Consider the following 22294-nt stretch of genomic DNA (forward strand, 5'->3'; position numbering starts at 1 on the left):
TCTATATCGTCATAATGCATGGTGAGGAGGAGAGTTTGAGTGGCTAAAGACTCTCCAAGGAGAATTGCACAGCTGGAGAATTGCACAAAATAGTTGAGTCTTGGGTTCAGAAAACCTTAAAAACAATTGTCAAACAGTGCCTACATCAGCACATGTGTTTGGGAGGGTTTCAAGAAAAATTATCCTAGCTCATCCAAAAACAAACTCCAGCATATTCAGTTATCAGACATGACTGGAACTTTAAATGGGACTGGCTTCTATGCCGAGATGAAACAAAAAATGAGTTTTTTAGCAGCAAACCCTCAAGAAAGGTTTGGTGAACACAAAGATAAAAAGTACCCCACAATGAGTTGTACTGCTGTATTTTTGATGTTGTGGACCTATATTTCTTGGTCCTTGACATCTTGTTTGGATACATGACATCATGGATTCTATCAAATACCAACAGATAAACAATCAGTAAGTGACTGAAATCTTTTAATAGGCCATGTTTGGACCTTCCAACCGCACAATAATCCAAACAACAACCTAAAAAAAAAAAAATAAAAAAAATAATAAAACACAGAAATGGGTCACTGAGCACAAAAGCAAGCTACTGCTATAGCCATTCAAGTCTTCTGACCTGAGCCCTATAGAAAATGGAGGAGTGAACTGAAGAGGAGAAGCACCAACATGGAGCTGGGAATCTAAAGGGTCTTGGAGTGATTCTGGATGAAGAAATGGTCTCTGATCTCTTGTCATGTGCTCTCTAACCTCATCAGGCATTATAGGAGAAAATTTGGACCTGTTAAACTCGGAAATTAAGGTTTTAAAAAGTGTGTGCCGTTAATTGTGGTCAATGAATATTTGAGAAAAACATTTATTTCATAATGAAATCCCCCCCCCCCATTTAAAAGTCTTATTATCTAATGAAAGGATGCATTTTTGTGGATGTTTTAAATAAAATATCAAAAGGATTAACAATGCAGATGAATTTTCACACAGCCTTCTTTGATCATATTTACCAAGGGTGTCGACATTTTTTGACATGACTGTACATTTATATACTAGAAATTTGGCATGGGAAATCAGTATACTTGGGAAATTTAGTCCCAAGGAGTATTGAAGCCGTACACTTACAAGTAAACTACTAGAACATTGATATATGTATACTTGCTACATAAAGTATACTTAAAAATATACTTGAACTTTACTTAAGTATACTTGGTAAAATAAACTTGAAGTATACTACTTTTTCATAAGGGCTCCTTACAGGAGACAAACTGTTCAGCAATCTTTTTTCTGTTTACACTGTCCAGCTTGTCTTTATGTACATTACACACAGCAACACTGTTGAGGTGGGTTTGGGTCATGGTGCTGCAAAGCAGAAGTATTCAGCTAATCAACAAACAATGCTCAAAATATATATAAAAAAAACTGCAGAAGAAGTGCAGGTGTTGAAGCCTCTCACCGGGAAAAGTGTCTGTGTCCCCCACGGGGGCGACGTCCCTAGTTGATGCCTTGCTGTATTTGTGGCTTTGTTTACAGTTTTATAAGTGCATATGATGCATTGTTGTGTAGATGGCCCATAGTATTTAAAATATACAAAGTGTATGGTAAGTTATAGACATTTACTGAGACATGGGTGGCTGTTTACAGAGATTTAACTGCTTGTACCCTGGACTTTGCGGAGGCTTTCCTTCTTGTGCACAGGAAGATATGCGGATTTACCGGTGAGTGAGTTTATTGCATTAGTGAGTAGACTGGAAAACTGCTGCGTGCAAAAGAGTCAGTTTCTCTCCATGTCAGAAAACCAGAAACGGCAGGACATACACATGGTAACTGCCAGAAAGGTGCACTGTAGGGCTGGGATAAACAATTATTTTTTAAACGATTAATCTAGCGATTATTTTTTCGATGCATCGATTAATCTAATGATTAATTTTTTCAGACCGATTCGATTTCGATTATCTCCCCATTAATTGACTACTAACAATTTATACATGTTGATTCACATATCTGAATGAAAAAAACATGAATTCCTTAACATTGCAATATATGTTTATTGCTCTTAAAATTACAAAATAAAAGACTGACTAAGAATGCATTACTTTGCACTTGTATAGAGATAGCATTCAATAAAACCTTGAAGCCTTGAAAACACATAGCTTACTGAAACAAGCTTACTGAACACATAGGGCCTAGCTTACTGAAAAAAAGTTCTTCTTTCAGATGAAAATAACAACAACTTGATGTCTAGCATTTAATAAAAAAGGTCACCCAAAATACTTGTTTAGAGCAATTGAAAGAATACAGTAACCAATGTAAACTTGAGGGCTTTAAGCTAATACAGAGAGTGCTTTTCCAAAAAAAATAAAAATAATAAATGAACAGTGGGAGCCAGCAGCCTGTCATGGAGAAAAAAAAAATCTCTGAATGCTCCACGTGAAACTTTGGCATTCCGCCCTTTTTCTATCGTGTCTAATGATTTTGGTTAATATGCACGAGGGAGAGAGAGAGAGAGAGAGCAAGACAGCGCTCGTGTAGTTTGAAGACTGTGAGTGCGCGTGCAGCCGGGGCTCTCTCTCGTACGCGCCCTGTCACAAGTGCAGCAGTCATTCTATTCTACATCACTCACCGATCAAATAAGGCTTTGATAGCCGCCAAAAAAAAAGATCAATGCAGAAAAACCCCTGGATTGGTTATATAACGTTGGACAGAATGTTGATCCAGCCATCGCGTATATTCAGCGCACATAAGGTAAACGTTTTGCAAACGTTTTTTAGAGAAATAAAAACAGGCCAACGAATCGATGCGCATATTTTGCGTCGACGTATTTTTTTGCGTCGACGTCATCGATGACCTCGACGCGTTGTCCCAGCCCTAGTGCACTGACATGAACAGTCCGGAAACTAACCTTTTCATGTAGTGCAAGAAAATCTGTTACTCCATATCTATTCCAGATGAGAGTGGCGTGGAATGACGAAAGATAGAAGATAGTAGAAGCCATTATAATCAGATTATTTTAGATTAATTAGTTATAATAGAACCCATTATATTTTGATTTTTATTACATTAGCTGCACAGCACAATTAACAAATCCCAAACAGTAAACTGATGTCCCATTCTATTTCTGACAAACTGCAAGTGCTTGCATTGCTACTGACATGAAAGAGAAAACGTTTGCTTGGTAAAAAACTGTGTAGACACAGTGTTACATACTTTTTTAAAAGCCTGATGGTTTTATATTAAGTGTTTCCCACAGGTTTAGTTTAGTAATAATTGCAGATTTCATTCATAATTTCAAAATTAATACATTTATATTTTTTGTGCAGCTGAATACGCAATATATAGTGTATTGTAATATATTTTCCTATATGGAACTTTCCAACATAAACATAGACAAAAGTAATTTCAATTTCTTACAGGTTTTTTTTTTTTTTGGACAAGGTTTTAGTTAGATCGGCTGAGGAACAGCTCCACTCATTCTCTACTACAGGAGAGGAAGATTTGTATAAACTTGTTAAAACATCTAAACCGACAACATGTTAGACCCTATTCCATCTAAGCTCCTAAAATAGGTTCTTCCAGAAGTCATAGATCCTCTTCTGACTATTATTAATTCCTCATTGTCATTAGGATATGTCCCTAAAACCTTTAAGATGGCTGTTATTAAGCCTCTCATCAAAAAACCACAACTTGACCCAAAAGAACTAGATAATTATAAACCAATCTCGAATCTCCCTTTTCTGTCCAAGATACTAGAAAAGGTAGTATCCTCACAATTATATTCCTTATTAGAGAAGAATGGTATCTGTGAGGATTTCCAGTTAGGATTTAGACCGTATCATAGTACTGAGACTGCTCTCCTTTGAGTTACAAATGACCTGCTCTTATCATCTGATCATGGTTGTATCTCTCTATTAGTGCTATTGGATCTTAGTGCTGCGTTTGACACTATTGACCACAACATTCTTTTGCATAGACTAGGACACTTTGTTGGCATTAACCCTTTAGGCGCCAGAGGTTTTTTCCTAAAACGTTCGATTTTGACATCTTAATTTCAAAAGGCTATATCTTAAAAGTGATAAAAGATAGAGACTTTCTGTCCATTATAAAAATATTAAGGATGACCCATTTGCATATTATGACGTCATGTGGTGGTGGTCATCTTGAATTATAGAATTTTCATGAAAAGACAGCCCCCTAACTGTCCTATGAATACTTCGACCTCATCTAACATACCCAGTGGCATTAGACAATGTCTCCACTACAATACTGTTGCCGCGATTGCAGAGAGGCACACGGTTAGAAGACAAAGCTATGTCTAGTGTGGTAAAAATCTCCCGCCTCATTCCCCGCAACACTAACATGCCTGCAAACTTCGTGATGAACACTCCGACCCCGGCAAACATTGTTCACACCTCTGACATTGGGCAAAGGATTCACCGTTTGTGCTTTGTGTAGGGCTATACTTTCACTTTCAGTATCGTCTTCCGAATGCAGATATTCCCCTGGGTCCGCAAATAGAAGTCCCAACACTTCATTGCGGGTTTATTGAAGCTTTATTGATGCCATTAGATAATAATAATAATAATAATAATATAATTTATGGGCATTTATAATCTAATGCCAATACTCGCTGACGTTGACAATATTGCTCTGATAAAATGGCTCACTCTCACACTAGCTCCGCTTTTGTTCGCACTGATTCAATGCGCTCTAGCTCAAAGATTTTGTATAGAAGCATGACGTTTTTTTGAGTCAGAGATGAAGTATTACATGTCTGCCATGTTGTGCAGGGGAGATTGCATGAAATTTGACAGAGATTTGTTTTATTCAGTGCCGCATCTTGTCGAGTAAACTCGACCGTGGCGCCAAGAGGGTTAATGGAAGTGCATTAGCATGGTTTAAATCGTACTTATATGACCGCTATCAATTAGTAGAAGTGAATGAAGTGGTAACATATCGATCACAAGTGCAGTGTGGAGTATCTCAAGGCTCAGTACTAGGGCTGTTACTATTCAAATTCTTCATGCTACCCTACTCATGTTACGTTGACTTACCTCTATCCATCGACGGTTAATCAGCATCCCTCTTCCACCCCATCTCCTCACTTCGAGTTCACTTTATAATTAGACAGTGAAGGGGTGGTACTCTAGGTTCGGGCCATTCCCGAGCTCAGAGCCCTTCCCCGGACAGCACGCCAAATACGCATACCATACCTCAGCTAATTATATGTAAGCGTGAACTCGTGAAATAAACAAACTCCAGTTAGTAAAAAATTTAGCAGCTAGAGTTCTTACTAGAAGTATGACCATATCAAACATTGTATAAATTTTTAAATCTTGATTATTACTTATAAAGCCCTAAATAATTCAGCACCTCTTACATTGCAGCTCTTGTTACATTATAATCCTCCACGTCTGCTGTGTTCTCAAAACTCAGGCAATTTGGTAATAACTACAATATCATAAATCGACTAAACTCTGGAATAACTTACCTAACAGTGTTCGGGAGGCAGACACGCTCTTGCAGTTTAAATCTAGATTAAAGACCCATTTCTTTAACCTGGTTTACACATAACACACTAATATGCTTCTAATATCTAAATCCGTTAAAGGATTTTTAGGCTGCATTAATAAGGTAAACCGGAACCCGGAACACTTCCCATAACACCCAATGTACTTGCTACATCATAAGAAGAATGGCATCTACGCTAATATTAGTCTCCTTCTCTCTTATTCCAAGGTCACCGTAGCCATCAGATCCAGTCTATATCCAAGTCAGATGGTCACTACAGTCACCCAGATCCAGTATGTATCCAGACCAGATGATGGATCAGCACCAACAAATAACCTCTACAACCCTGAAGACAGGGGAGACAAGGACAACTGAGATGATGGGCTCTATTTTAACGATCTAAACGCAAAGCGTAAAACGCACGGCGCAGGTGCACTCAGGGCGTGTCTAAATCCACTTTTGCTATTTTAACGACAGAAAAATGGTTTGCGTGCCCACGCACATGGTCTAAACTGGTTGTCCCTACTCTCTTGATGAGAAATGGGTGTTTTTTGAGTGCAACATGCAATAAACCAATCAGAGTCTCATCTTACACTGAATTCAATGATGAACTCCCTTTAACTGTCATTTTGCATTATTAACATACTGTTTTCCTAATGTTGTTCAGTTGCTTTGACACAATCTTTTTTAAAGCGTTATATAAATAATGGTGACTTGACTTAGAGATATTTTAACTGTGACCTGAAGCTGTGACCAAAGCTTAAATTAAGAAAAGCTTAATATATTTATAACAATATGAAAAGAAAAAAAAAACGTTCTGCTTGACATACTTCAGTTTGTCCAATGAGCAGATTGGATCCTGAAGTTTTTCAGAAAGCAACTTGACTCCTGAATCTCCTGGGTGATTGTAGCTCAGATCCAGTTCTCTTAGGTGTGAGGTGTTTGAACTCAGAGCTGAAGACACATAGCGACATCCTTTCTCTGTCACCATACAGCCAGACATTCTACAAAAACAGGAATAATCCATGTGATAATCAGACATATTTCACGCATTTATACACATTTTAGCCATTAATTATTCCTACACAGTCATGTCTTAAGGTTTACTTTGTATTAATAATAAACTTCTCCCTAATTATATATGCAATAATGTATATGTCACTATCAATGAATGAAAAAAAACTGTGTGAGAAGCACAAAGGGCTCTCAGCTGAGTGATGGTGAGTCGGGCACCTAAACACTAGAGGTGCAACAGATTGTAAATGATCCCTGATCCGAACGGACCAAGCCCCACGGTTCGGCATGCATGTGATTCATGGATTAACTGTTAGGTTTCACCATCATAGTGAATGTTTTTCTTGCCAGTTTACACATTCAAGCAATTTTAACAAGCACACTGTTTTCTGTGCGCTCAGCTACTGCTGCACACAGCTGAAGCGCACACATGCAGAAAAAGACACAATTCAGACACCGTGTGAACATCGAATTGACTCCTCTTTTACATACACACAAAGTTGTTAAAACACTTGTTTTGGAAAGTATTCTAGTAAACACAGTCGGTTATGTCTTAAGCAAATGTAAACAGCTGAAAAAGAAATCGGATGGGTGTCAGTATTGGGTCCATGCATTTGGTCTTAAAGAGAATACCTACTTATGTCTGTTAATCAAATAAATTAAAATTTTTTACAAAGATCAATCTGTAGCATTATTGTGTTATTTTACACTGAATTATTACATTTCTGCAACTGTATACTTCTGTTACTGACTTTATTTGTGTTGTATTAATTTTGTAGTTTGTGTAATTGTTCTTGTTTTATTACAGACTTTATTAGTTAAGTACTTCTATACAGCTGCAAAACCGAGCTTAAGTTTTTAATTATTTTGTTGTTTTTTTGCTCATCCCAAAAATTAACTGATCCATGACTCAAAATCTATAATATGATCCAAACAATGAGTGTTGTGATTCTTTGCACTACTACTAAACACTAGAGTTTACAGTAATTTTGTAACTTGGATACTGATTTAATGTCTTGTGTGTAACCACAACCGACACTGAACAGGACACATCCCCACTAATTATTTGTGCAGATTATCCAATTTTTGATATTCTTCACTAGAACATTGATATATGTATACTTGCTACATAAAGTATACTTAAAAATATACTTGAACTTTACTTAAGTATACTTGGTAAAATAAACTTGAAGTATACTACTTTTTTGTAAGGGTCTCCTTGCAGGAGACAAAGTGTTCAGCAATCTTTTTTCTGTTTACACTGTCCAGCTTGTCTTTATGTACATTACACACGGCAACACTGTTGAGGTGGGTTTGGGTCATGGTGCTGTGAAGCAGAAGTATTCAGCTAATCAACAAACAATTTTTAAAAATATCAAAATCAATTGCACTGGCAATAAACCCATAAATACACTTAACAAATGCTTAACAATGGCAATTTGTCTCCCCTTCTCGTCAATTCCCTGCTTTCTTTATCACAGTTATGTTATACATGGCATGCCACATAGTGTTACAATAACCGAATTTAGCTACATGCTGAACAATATCCCAATAATAACAATTAGCATTAGAAATATAATACCGAAAACTCTTGACATGTCAACATAACAATAACAGAACATCTTCCCAAACACATATCTAGCTTATTTAAAAACCTTGAAAGCATAAACACTCATTCAAAGTACCTGGAAAAGGGAGATACCATAATAACCATATAAATAAGCATAAGTTCCCGGCCTCCTCAGCATGAGCTGAGGCGGGACTTGAAAAGAACAGCCAATCATCAGGCGGTCACACTCAAAGCCTGTGTCATCTTTGAGAGGGAGGGGGAGAGGAGGCAGCCACAGCGATCACTGACACAGAGCGGCCAGAGAAATGGAGGAGTGACTGTAGTAAGGCGTTAGTGCAAAACTGCAGAAAAACTGCAGAAAAAGTGTAGGTGTTGAATAGGGCTGGGATAAACGATTATTTTTTAAACGATTAATCTAGCAATTTTTTTCGATGCATCGATTAATCTAACGATTAATTTTTCAGACCGATTCGATTTCGATTATCTCCCCTTTAATTGACTAATAACAATTTATACATGTTGATTTACATATCTGAATGAAAAAAACATGAATTCCTTAACATTGCAATATATGTTTATTGCTCTTAAAATTACAATATAAAAGACTGACTAAGAATGCATTACTTTGCACTGGTATAGAGATAGCATTCAACAAAACCTTGAAGCCTTGAAAACACATAGCTTACTGAAACAAGCTTACTGAACACATAGGGCCTAGCTTACTGAAAAAAAGTTCTTCTTTCAGATGAAAATAACAACTTGATGTCTACCATTCAATAAAAAGGTCACCCAAAATACTTGTTTAGAGCAATTGAAAGAATAAAGTAACCTATGTAAATTTGAGGGCTTTAAGCTAATACAGAGAGTGCTTTTCCAAAAAAATAAATAAATAAAAATTAACAGTGGGAGCCAGCAGCCTGTCATGGAGAAAGAAAAAAAAATCTCAGAATGCTCCACGTGAAACTTTGGCGTTACGCACTTTTTCTATCGTGTCTAATGATTTTGGTTAATATGCACGAGGGAGAGAAAGAGAGAGAGAGAGAGAGAGAAAGAGTGCTCATGTAGTTTGAAGACTGTGAGTGCGCGAGCGCGCGTGAAACTTTGGCGTTCCACCCTTTTTCTATTGTGTCTAATGATTTTGGTTAATATGCACGAGGGAGAGAGAGAGAGCAAGACAGCGCTCGTGTAGTTTGAAGACTGTGAGTGTGCGCGCAGCCGGGGCACTCTCTCGTATGCGCCCTGTCATTCTACATCACTCACCGATCAAATAAGGCTTTGACAGCCGCCAAAAAAAAAAAAATGCAGAAAAACCCCTGGATTGGTTATATAACGTTGGACAGAATGTTGATCCAGCCATCACGTATATTCAGCGCACATAAGGTAAACGTTTTGCAAACATTTTTTAAAGAAATAAAATCAGGTCTACGAATCGATGCGCATATTTTGCGTCGACGTTGTCCCAGCCCTAGTGTTGAAGCCTCTTACCGGGAAAAGTGTGGATAACAAAATACTAAGTCTGCCTCAGTGTTTATCAAGGTCAAAATGGTTAAGACAGCCAATCAAATAAAAAGGCAGATGTACAATGCATGTTACACCACAAGATTTACAATCTTATAAACACATCAAATATTTTGCTAATTATTTTATGGAAAATAAATTACCTCAGTATCTCAAGCTGACAGTGTGAACTCTTCAGTCCATCAGAAAGAAGCTTCACTCCAGAATCCTGCAAGTCATTGTTACTCAGGTCCAGTTCTCTCAGGACAGAGTTTGAGGATTGTAGAGCTGAAGATAAACTTTCACAGGACTGAGCAGTGAGATTACATCCACATAGTCTGTGTAAAGAACAAAACAAACAGCAATTGTGTTTACTTACTGTTTTTATTAATTTGGCAGGGCTTTGACAGTGTGATACAGTTGAATTAAACTCAATGATCAGTGAATATATCTGATGGTTTTAGCTTTAAGAAAGAATGTAAGGCTATAACACAACATTTAATGGCATTCATTAGATTTTAAATAGGTGTCTTATGAAGAATTGTAATACTGTAACATATGTCACTGCAAGGCAGAGAAGGGAGAGTGGATCCAGTTGCAGAAAGTTTGCATTTGTTTTTTTTAATATGAAGAACCAAACTAGACAAAGGTAACAAACTAATCAGAAACTATGGAAACAAACAAGAACATACTTAGGAGCCAGGGCTGCATTCAGCCCCAACAAAATGCTGAAAACCATTTTTTAAATGGAAGCGGTGGTGCGTTGAACACCCTGTTGTGATGACGCAAGAGTTGCAACTATGGCAGCTGAGAAGGCCATTCTTTGTGTTCTTTTTGAAGAGTTTTCTGAGCCTGATGAAATCGGTATGAATACGTGTTTAATACTGCAAAATATGCTCAATGTTACAGTTACTGGTCTTGACTTCCAGAATAAAAGAGAACATCCCAATCAAGTGAAGGGGTTTGTGGAAACTGTGGTTTTCTAATTATTGTGATCCAACATTTGCCTAGTATTTCAGGATGAAAAGACAAACATTTCAGGTGAAGGATAATCCACTTCTTACCTCCAAGACTGTGTTATAATCTAACCATATTATTTTTATTGTGAGTATTCAGCTCATCATTACTGCTAATCACTGTTGTTGTGCTAAAAATGTTATTTTAATATTATATTCCGTTATATAATCAGAGAAATATAGAAAAGTGTCACTCCATAATACAATAGAAAAATATATAAATATGTGCAGTGTTTTTATGTTACATTAATCAGTGTCTAGCACACTTTCCTAAGGAAAGGATATGGACTAGAAGACAATGCAATTACTAAATGATATTTAGACAGACTTAAAGAAGTTTCAGATCTATACATGTGCTCTTATTATTTCAGTTATTTTGCCTTTAATGTAAATAATCATGTGAAAACAATATTCTTGCTCTTGTGAATTTATTTAGATGTTAATTACATTGTGCCAGCTGTCTCTTTAATACCGCATGGTTTATAAACATGTTGCTGCTGACTGATAAAACATTGCACACCGGTTTGAGCTTGAACGCGCCCCAAGGAAACAAAAGACACAGGAAATAATCGAAGGAATCTAGAAACAAGGTAACTTATGATGAAAAGAACATCAAAATAAGCCCCGAAACAGAAACAGAGCATCAACCTGACAACACCTGGACAGTTGATGTTTCATGTACCAATCATTTTCCTTGTAACTTATGATACAATTTAGAATAATAAACTGGGTACAATGTAGGTAACTCTATAACAAGAGGATCCTCCTAATCCAGGGACAATAATTAAAAAAATAATTTAAAGGGGGGGTGAAATGCTCGTTTTCACTCAATATCCTGTTAATCTTGAGTACCTATAGAGTAGTACTGCATCCTTCATAACTCCAAAAAGTCTTTAGTTTTATTATATTTATAAGAGAAAGATAGTCTGTACCGTTTTTTCCCGGAAAAACACGAGAGGCTGGAGGCGTGACGTGTGGGCGGAGCTAAAGAATCACGAGCGCGAGTAGGCTTTTGCGTTGAGAGTGTTTGGAAGCTGTGACATTACCGTGAGGAAAAAACCATCATCCAAAACAAACCATGGCTAACAGTCAGATTCAGCCGTTTATTTATGATCCAGAATCAGATCCAGAGGCTGAAATTTAACAAGAGCAGCAGCAGCAACGACTACAGCAGGACGTCTCTATGTGGTATGTGTTGAAACTGTATATATTTGCTTAGCGGTTTTGGAAAATGACTAAGTTCCACTTTATGTCGTCTTTTTTTTTTTTTTTTTTAAGGTGTACATGTGGAAAGTGCAGTTTGATGACAACATTGCATGTTGCTTACTTGATGTGCTTACGCGCCGATAGCTAAGTTAACAACACAGAGATATTTTAAGCAGTTTTACTCACCGCCTGCGGTTCCAACACACGATCGTGACCCTTTTTCGTTGGGACTGCATTATCCTTAAGAAATAAACGATATGCAAATCCGGCGTCAAACTGGGCCTTGTTTGTAAAACAAGCATCTTCGAAATGCAGGGAACAAACAAAAACACTTGCACAACTCCGTTGATGCTCTGTAAAAATAAACTCCATCCACTGGTCCCTTAATGCTGGGTTTTTTTTGGTAATCTGTGCAGGGTTGTCTTGCCCTAGCAACCAAAAACACACTTCTTTTGTGACATTTCGGTCTCTCGCTCTGATCAGTGAATGTCTCGTCTCTGCTCTGCTCTACGGGAGCGCGCGCTCTTCCGGGAGAAGTGCCCTTAGGACCCATATAAAGAAATTCCGCTCCATCTAATGTCACACAGAGCCATACTCGAAAAAAACTTTCCGAAACTTGTGACAAACCGGAAGGAGTATTTTTGGAACAAAAATACTCCTTCAAACGTACAACTTAATTTTTGAAACTTTGTCCATGTTTAGCATGGGAATCCAACTCTTTAACAGTGTAAAAAACTCAGTAAGCATGAAATAGCATTTCACCCCCCTTTAAAGGATAATATAATAATGTTGTGTAGTAGACCTGAGCCAAGCCAGATAACGAACAAAAGATGGACTCGTTCACGAGTGAAGAACTGTTTCTATGGGACTATAGGTCTATGGGTCTGATTCGAGAACCGAGGATCTGATGATACCGCGCATGTGTGATTCAGCGTGAAGCAGACTGACACACAGAGCGTCTGAACTGAACTGATTCTTTTGGTGATTGATTCTGAACTGATTCTGTGCTAGTGCTATGAGTGCGGGTAAACCAAAGGCTTGAATGAAGGGCAATCATCGCAAATGACGTCATTACGTCGAGCGCAAAAGAACTGGTGAACCGTTTTCTTCAACCTCTTTATTGAATCGAACTGTCTGAAAGAACTACTGGTGATCCGAAAACCGATGCAACCGGTTCTTGACTCATGAACGAGATTGTTTGTTATCTGGTTCGGCTCGGTGTTCATCTTCAGTTCTCTCTTGACAGCAGTTCAGTCAGTGTACTGTTTGAGTACATTAATTACTCCGGGATTTTGGTTTGTTTTAAATCAGAGGGAGTGTCACCCACATTAAAAAAGTTAACAGCTTAAGTAATTTGTGGAGTAATGCTTATTGGATACGCGTACCGTTTCAAACGATTCAGTTCGATTTGGTGAACTGGTTCAAGAAGATCCGGTTACATCGAATGATTAATTCATGAACCGGATATCATACACTGCAGTGAACGAGCTCACAACAGACTCGGAAGAGAAGACAATGCGAATAAAGTCGTAGTTTTTGCTATTATTGGACCAAAATGTATTTTGGATACTTAAAAAAAAATCTAAATGACCCTCTGATGCCACATGGACTACTTTGATGATGTTTTTCTTACCTTTCAGGACATGGACAGTTATATCGTGCACACAGTTTCAATGGAGGGACTGAGAGCTCTCTGACTACATCTAAAATATCTTAAACTGTGTTCCGAAGATGAACGGAGGTCTCACGGGTTTGGAACGACATGAGGGTGAGTTATTAATTACATAATTTTGATGATTGGTTGAACTAACCCTTTAGGCCCAATCCCAATTCTATTTTATACCCCTTCGCCTACCCCTTCCCCTTGTCCCTAGAAACAGAGTATCAAGGGGTAGGGTAGAGTATCTCTCTCGAATAGCCAATATTTGAGAAAATGGTTTAGCAATTTCTAATTACTGGGGGGACCATCAATGTCTACGGCAGTTATCGCCCTGATCAGACATATGTTGTGGCACTATCATGCAGTCTGTAATGATATGACGTTAGGAAATATTAGTGATTTTTTTGCAAACATTTCTTTGAGTAACATGACCATTAATATAAACTCAAAATTGAATGTTACATAAAACAAATGATTACTTTTTGTTAAAATCTTTTTTTATGACAAAAAAGCTTACATTTATGTGTCTTTTTGTTCGCTGTAGCAGCTATGTTGCCGAGATAATTCATACCCCTTAATTTGAAGTGTGGTCCCGAAAAATCTTCATTTGAAGGGCTATCTGGCCCTTCCCCTTACCCCTTCCCCTCCAACCAAAAGAGAATCGAGACACCCCTACCCCTTCACGTGAATGCGCGAAACGGAGGGGTAGGGGAAAGGGGAAGGGGTAGAATTGGGATTGGGCCTTAAGCTCTATTGTGTAGTCCATAATAGCCTACTATAGACACAGCTAGTTTTACATACTGAAATACTTATTTGTCATAACACTATTACTTTATAATTGTTTTCGAGACTTACACACATGCTATTCAGATAATGTAGAGTTGTGCATTAATTTGAGTAATGACGGCTATTATGACAGTGGCTTGATGGAGCGCAGGAGATGCAGATAACATGATCTTGACCCTTAAGAAACTTTCATCAAATCTGTCACGTAACAAATTTGTCTAATTACTACATTGAAAAAAAAATGAAGACTGTACAAATATTATGAATCAGGAATCTAAATAATTGGGAATCATGTAAAAAAAAAAAAACAATGCACATTTTATTTATTATAAAATGTAATATTTTTTTTCTCACTTGGCTGTTTCCTTATAAATGTCCAGATATTTGCCAAGTTGTTCATCAGGTGTCTTTTTTATTTATATGATGTCATTACGTTGCCATCGTGGTTTCGAGTATCGATATATAGCCCCTTTTAAACCAACCCATGACAGATAACTCAATCCAGCCATACTAATCATCAACAGCAGGTGAGTTTGAAGAACCGAATTAGTCAGATCCTGATTAGCGCAATGATATCATCTTGAATGTGACATTTAATCTTGGATGTAATAAGCAATGTATGAAGAGGACCCCAGGTCCTAACCAATCACAACACACACTGGCCCAGCTAACCAATAACAGCACAAACTGGCCCAGTTAACCAATCACAACACACACTGGCCCAGCTAACCAATAGCAGCACAAACTGGCCCAGTTAACCAATCACAGCGCACACTGGCCCAGCTAACCAATCACAGCACACACTGGGCCAGCCAACCAATCACAGCACACACTGGCCCAGATAACCAATCACAGCACACACTGGCCCAGCTAACCAATCACAGCACACACTGGCCCAGATAACCAATCACAGCACACACTGGCCCAGCTAACCAATCACAGCACACACTGGCCCAGCTAACCAATCACAGCACACACTGGCCCAGATAACCAATCACAGCACACACTGGCCCAGCTAACCAATCACAGCACACACTGGCCCAGCTAACCAATCACAGCACACACTGGCCCAGCTAACCAATAACAGCACACACTGGTCCAGCTAACCAATCACAGCACACACTGGCCCAGCTAACCAATCACAGCACACACTGGCCCAGCTATCTAATCACATATTTCAGAAGACGGGCCTTCATTGGATACAGGAACTATTCAAGCCATTCACCATTCACGAGCCAATTGGAAACTTTTTGCTTCCATCAAAATTAATTTATTCTGATTGATAAATCTGAACGTAGTGATTAAATAAATGGCAAATAAAGTGATCGGATTGATATGCGTGTTTACATGTAACAAGCTTATGATCGGATTTACTCTTTTGACGTGCACACTGCATAAATATACAGTTTCCTGCTGTTGTCGTGATATTTATCTACTTTGGGTCCTAATTAGGCGATAACCAGCACATGAACTGTTGGGGTGCTTCTTACTTTATAAAGCAGTAAAAGTTCCCGTTCCTGCTCCCAAAACCATTCGGGGGACGTTGGTGCTGCTCCACTTCGCAGACACTGAGTGAAAGGGTTGCTTTATAATGAATGGATACTCGTTTATGACACTTTATTCACCAGGAAGAACAGCTCGTAATTACGCAATTTTCATGTCACTGCACATGCACAGTAATTTCCAGTTTTTCATCAGCGTTTCTGGTGTCTGAAGCATGTGTGCAAACAAAACAATTCTATTGGTAGACGACATTTTATGATGTCATTACCGGAGCACTATGGATATAAAAGAGCGCCTGCAAAGAACATCATCAGCTTTTTTGTCTTCAGGAGCTCCTTGTTTGTATGCAAATGGAAGATAAATGCTGAATGCACTCATTTCATTGCATTCCTATTAAGCCCTGTTCCTGCTTTATTCTGTCCAATGGGATGAGATAATAAAATTTTAATTACTGCTGAAATAACAAATGGCAGCTTCCGTCATGGGCTTCTAGGTGCGCAGAGTAGAGGCAGATATTATTAATTTTCCTGCTCTGCTGAACACCTTGCGAATTATTAATAAGACATATGCAAAGCAGGACAGGCCTGTGAGTCCCTGCACAGCACTGAATCTGTCCAGACGCTGCTCACCAGTGTTTCTGGAGGATGTGTCCTCTCCTCTCTGAAGAGGTGTTAAGAAAATAGGACTGCAAGGGCTCTTTCTGTCACTTGTTTCAGAGAATACACTAAAGCCCCTTTCACACTGCCATTCCGGCAAATACACGGGTAAAGTGTTCCGTCAATTGTTCCTGGGTTGCTAGATTTTGCACTTTCACACTGCTAGGATATGTGCGTACTTTCACACACAACCCGTAAAGATCCCGTAACGACACGTGACATCAGGGCGTGACGTGTAATGTACGAGTAGAAAACGTTAGGGACGTTATACTTTCACTGAAGCTGGGTGAAAGATCTCAGCTTCAGCGCGGAAAGTGAGGAACTAACTGATCTCTGCTTCATTACAGTATGCACATATGTTTTCGTCGCGAACATTGATCAAAATAGCTGGTAAAAGAGTCGCGCGATAACGCGTCATCACTTCGACACAGCATTATATCTGGCTTTTGTTCACACAGCGCTCGTCCCGGGTTGAACCCGGCAATGTTACTAGGTGCCCGACCCGGGTTCAATGCCGGAATCAATCCCGGGATGTGTTTGCTTTCACACAGAAGGCGACCCGGCAATGTTCCGGAAATATGCCGGGTCCAACGTGCAGTGTGAACTGCAGTGCTCTCTAACACTAGCACTCTATTTTATTATTTATTATTATTTCTATTTATTATAAAAATAATACTTGCTAAGTGTGCTGCTAATGTAATATTGTTGCTCTTTTGTTGGTTTGATTGCTTCTATTGTCCTCATTTGTAAGTTGGTTTTGATAAAAGCGTCTGATAATTGACTAAATATAAATGTAAATGTTTTCTTAGGGTCTAAGAATAATTAGAATTATGTTCCCCAAATGTGAAAAGTCAGTCAGTTTTGACCCCCTCACATTCATTCCTTCATCTTTATCTTCCACACTGAGCTCTTCATCATCAGCTCTCACACAGAAACACACACCTTCTCAGCTGCTTTAGTTTTAGCTCACTGACAGTAATGTGATTCTCTGAGATTGTCCCCATTTTTGTTTCTTTGGTAAAAAAGCACATGCGATTATGCAAATGTGATCATGTTTTGAAAGTGCAGTGATTGTTTTCAGTGTTACTCACCGAACTGATCTGGATTCTTTAACCACAGGTAACAGATTCTGAAGAACTTCATCTACTGTGTGTTGTGCTCCAATAAACTGTTTCAGATCAAACACATCCATCTTCTGCTCTGATGTCAGCAACACATAAACCAGAGCTGACCACTGTGAAGAGGAGAGTTTGGTTTGTTTTATTTCTCCAGATTTCAGATAATCTTGGATCTCCTGCATCAGTGAATCATCACCCAGTTCATTCAGACAGTGAAACAGATGGATGGACTTCTCTGGAGAGCGATTCTCTCTGATCTTCTGCTTGATGGACTGAACTGTTTCCTCTTTGTTGTGGGAGCAGCTTCCTGTCTGTGTCAGTAGTTTTCCTAAGAGAGTCTGATTGGACTCCACTGAAAGACCCAGAAGAAAACGCAGAAAAAGATCCAGATGTCCTTTCTTACTCTGTAATGCTTCATCCACAGCTCTCTGATGCAGCTCAGATAGTGAATTATATTTCTTCTGGTTAAAAATCTTGGACAACCGTCTCTTTATGGTTTGGTCAAACACATTTCTCTTCTCGACTGTAAATGAGAAGTGCACATACAGAGCTGCTAGATGTTCCTGAAGGCTCAGATGAACAAAGCAGAAGACTTTCCCCTGATACAAGCCCAACTCCTCTCTGAAGATCTGAGTGCACAATCCCGAGTACACTGATGCTTCTCTCACATCAATGCCACACTCTCTCAGGTCTTCATCATAGAAGATCAGGTTTCCTTTCATAAGCTGCTGAAAAGCCAGTTTCCCCAGTTTGAGGATCATGTCTTCATCTTTGACCTTCTTCTTATAGTCCTTCTGATGTTTGATGTTGGTCTGAAGGATCAGGAAGTGTGTGTACATCTGAGTGAGAGTCTTGGGAATCTCTCCTCTCTTTCCTCGACTCAACATCTTCTCCAGAACAGTGGCTGAGATCCAGCAGAAGACTGGGATGTGGCACATGATGAAGAGACTCCTTGATGACTTCAGGTGTGAGATGATCCTGTCGGCCAGACTCTGATCACTGATTCTCTTCCTGAAGTATTCCTCCTTCTGTGGCTGACTGAAGCCTCGTACCTCTGTCACTCGATGGACACACTCAGAGGGGATGAGATCAGCTGCTGCTGGTCTGGAGGTGATCCAGATGAGAGCAGAGGGAAGCAGATTCCCCACAATCAGGTTCATCAACAGCACGTCCACTGAGGCTGATTCACTTACATCACACAGCCTCACATCGCTCTGAAAATCCAGAGACAGACGACACTCATCCAGACCATCAAAGATGAACAACACTTTATATTCATCACTGGATATATCAATTTCTTTAGTTTCAGGGAAAAACACATGAAGAAGATCTGAAAGACTGAGTGTTTTGTCCTTCATCAGGTTGATTTCTCTGAAAGGAAGTGGAAATATGAGCTGGACGTCCTGATTCTCTTTCCCTTCAGCCCAGTCCAGGATGAACTTCTGCACAGAGACTGTTTTTCCAATGCCAGCGACTCCCTTTGTCAGCACAGTTCTGATGGCTTTGTCTTGTCCAGGTAAAGGTCTAAAGATGTCAGTGCATTTGATGGCTGTGTCCTCTGTTGCTGCTCTCCTGGATTGTGTCTCAATCTGTCTCACCTCATGTTCATTACTGATCTCTCCACTCTCACTCTCTGTGATGTAGAGCTCTGTGTAGATCTCATTCAGCAGTGTTGGGTTTCTTTGAGTCGCTGTTCCCTCATACAGACACGCAAACTTCTTCAGCAGATTTGATCTAAACATGTTGAGGACTTCAGTGCTGTAAAATAAAAGTTCAACATCATTACATGAGTTAAAAAGCACAATGTCTTATGCCAGGGGCGTAGCCATCTTTTCAGAAGTGAGGGGGGCAGAAATTACACATACATACATATATGTATATGTATATAAACCATTACATTATAATAGAAAACATTACAATATAAAATTTCTGTAATCTATATAGCCTACCAGTCAACAGTTTTTGAACAGTAAGATTTTTAATGTTTTTAAAGAAGTCTCTTCTGTTCACCAAGCCTGCATTTATTTGATCCAAAGTAGAGCAAAAGCAGTAATATTGTGAAATATTATTACGATTTAAACTGTTTGTTAATCTGTTAATCTGTTTGAATATATTTTAAAATGTAATTTATTCCTGTGATCCAAGCTGTATTTTCTGCATCATTCCTCCAGTCTTCAGTGTCTCATCCTTCAGAAATCATTATCATATGCTGATTTACTGATAATCAATATTTAAAACACATAAGTAAATTTTTTTAGCATTATTTGATGAATAGAAGGATCCAAAGATCAGCATTTATGTGAAATAAAAAGCTTTCGCAACATTATACACTATATCATTCAAAAGCTTAGAGTCAGTATAATTTTTATTTTTTGGAAAAAAAAATATGGAAATTAATACTTTTATTTAGCAAAGATTTTTTTAATTGATCAAAAGTGATGATAAAGACATAATTTTACAAAAGTTTTCTATTTCATATAAATGCTGTTCTTCTGACCTTTCTATTCATCAAAGAAACCTGAAAAAAAAACTACTCCACTGTTTTCAACCTTATCATAAGTGTTTTTTTGTTTTGTTTTTTGAGCAGCAAATCAGAATATCAGAATTATTTCTGGAGGATCCAGAATGGAGTAATGATGCAAATTCAGCTTTGAAATCTTAATAAATTACATTTTGAGATATATTCAAATAGAAATCAGTTATTGTTTTGCTGTACTTTGGTTCAAATAAATCCAGGCGTGTTGAACAGAAGAGACTTCTTTAAAAAACATTAACAAGCTTACTGTTCAAAAACTCTTGATTGGTAGTGTATAGGCAACTTAAATTTTTCTCTAATTTCAGGCTTTTAATTGGCTTAGAAATCTATAACTGCTTGACAAAAACAAATAACGATTTGTTTATATACTACAAACACTTTTTTTATCACATAAGGCAGAATAGTTTATATACTGTAATAGCACTGTATTGTTAATACTTTATTTATAAAAACAACTGTTTTCACACAGAATAGCTGGATGCTGTTGCCAATATTAGGAGTTTCCTGATATGACTTTCTGCACGAGAGCGCCCTCCGGCTTCGAGTATGAATGAAACACACACTTCATGAGTGTATATAACACTCCTTGATGTTCATCTCGCTGGATTCTGAGTCTGAATAAGAGACTGTCCTGTCTCTTTGAGTTTAAATCTATATTTATTCACACCAGCTCTTGAAAACCTCTATGCTAACACACTTGACTAAAAAAGTGTGTAATCTACGCCCCTGTCTTATGCTGTTTCAATTGTTTAGATCTTATCTCTTACAGAAATATTATACCTGCGATCAGGCTGTGAATCTCCACTGTTAAACATTATTGGCTGAATCATAGACGCATCACTCTTCATAGACACACAGCTGGACTCTTCTGATCTCTTCTGATGAACTGAACTAAAACAGAGAGACATTAAAGCTCATTATTTAACACTAGAACCACCACAGTATACATTTTACCCATGGCTGTTTTTCAAATGTACATAACATATTTTCAATAAAACATTCAAGTCTCCCAGTCATTGAGTTTTACTAAAATGGTGTAAATTGCAATCCGCATTTATCTAATCGTTTAGATAAAACCAGATAAAAAAAAAAAAAAAAAACGTTTATACCTATAAACACCAGCGATCCAGAAAACATATTTAGATGTTTTAGTCTACTCATACATGTTCAAACTTTGGATTCATTAGCTTTTTTTTGCCATTTCTATTGTTTATTGTTCACTGCTGTGTTGCTATTTATTCTAGTCTGCTTGTCTCCTGGAAAAAAAACTATTATATTGTGTAACCCGGTTAAAAAAGCATGAGCTGATACGTGATGATTGTAGTAGGCCTAACATTTAATTAACAGAGTGTATAAATAGTGTGATTTAAAAGGTTGACATTCATTTAAAAAGTTGTTATAAAAAGGTTAAAAGCCGTTTAAAAATTATTTTGTTTATTGTTTCATGGTAAAAGATTATGTTATTCTGAAAACTGTCCAAACCAGCATTTATGTGGTTAATACCGATGGGGCGGAGAGTCAGAGCTCGCGGGTTTGTTTAGAGCACGGACAGCGAGAGGAAAGAGAAAAAAAGAGTGTGTGAGACGAACGGAGATTTTCTGATTTAATTTGTGAGTTAGTAGTGCACAAACCAGTGTGTAGATTGTGTCTTATGATTGTTTACACAACAACCGGTGAGAGTGACAAGCTGCATATTGCAAAACGGGAGGAATTTCTGCACGAAGTTCAGTGACTGTTTATTTTTGTGTTACTGCTAATATTAACGATCAGATAAATTTAAGTATAAGCTGGAGTCCGTTCATTACAAGTGAATGACATTTTCTAGCTAAAGTTTGACTAGCTCAGTTGAACTGTTTGAGGGGTTTATCTGCTGTTTTCGACCTGAAGACGGAAGGGACTCAGACTGATCTTGGATTTACAAGGATTTCTCTCGTGAGTTTTACCGAAACTGTGAGGAGAAAAGAGAAACAAATGGAGTTCGTGCTGAAAGGCTGATCGGATGTGGAGCCTGCTCATTTGTTTGTTGGAGAAAGACTGGACAGAAACATTATCGTCAGGTATTTTTTCCTTTTGTTTGCTCATTGACGAGCGAAGCGGCCATTACTTTTGGGCCACAACGAACACAAGCCTCGCATCAGGCCTGCTACGGTATTTTGTTTTATAAGAATTTTGTTTGCCGGCTTTAGATTGTATTAAGGTGTGTGTGGGCCCACAAATTATGTTGGTTTAA

The 22294-nt window shown here is 38.2% G+C and overlaps 1 protein-coding gene across 3 annotated transcripts in view; it reads right to left on the reverse strand.

Annotated features, from left to right (window-relative positions):
* The window catches only part of LOC127969134 (NLR family CARD domain-containing protein 3), a 55622-nt gene that overhangs the window by 29626 nt on the left and 3702 nt on the right, over window positions 1-22294 (reverse strand). For all 3 annotated transcript variants that reach the window (XM_052570867.1, XM_052570857.1, XM_052570848.1), the window contains 4 exons: window positions 20845-20955; window positions 17502-19286; window positions 9748-9921; window positions 6333-6506 (listed from right to left, as the gene is read on the reverse strand). In XM_052570867.1, coding sequence (XP_052426827.1) covers window positions 6333-6506; window positions 9748-9921; window positions 17502-19286; window positions 20845-20955 — 2244 coding nt within the window. The remainder of the gene's footprint in view (window positions 1-6332; window positions 6507-9747; window positions 9922-17501; window positions 19287-20844; window positions 20956-22294) is intronic.

The sequence above is a fragment of the Carassius gibelio genome, chromosome A4, assembly GCF_023724105.1.
Source record: "Carassius gibelio isolate Cgi1373 ecotype wild population from Czech Republic chromosome A4, carGib1.2-hapl.c, whole genome shotgun sequence".
Lineage (NCBI taxonomy): Eukaryota > Metazoa > Chordata > Actinopteri > Cypriniformes > Cyprinidae > Carassius > Carassius gibelio.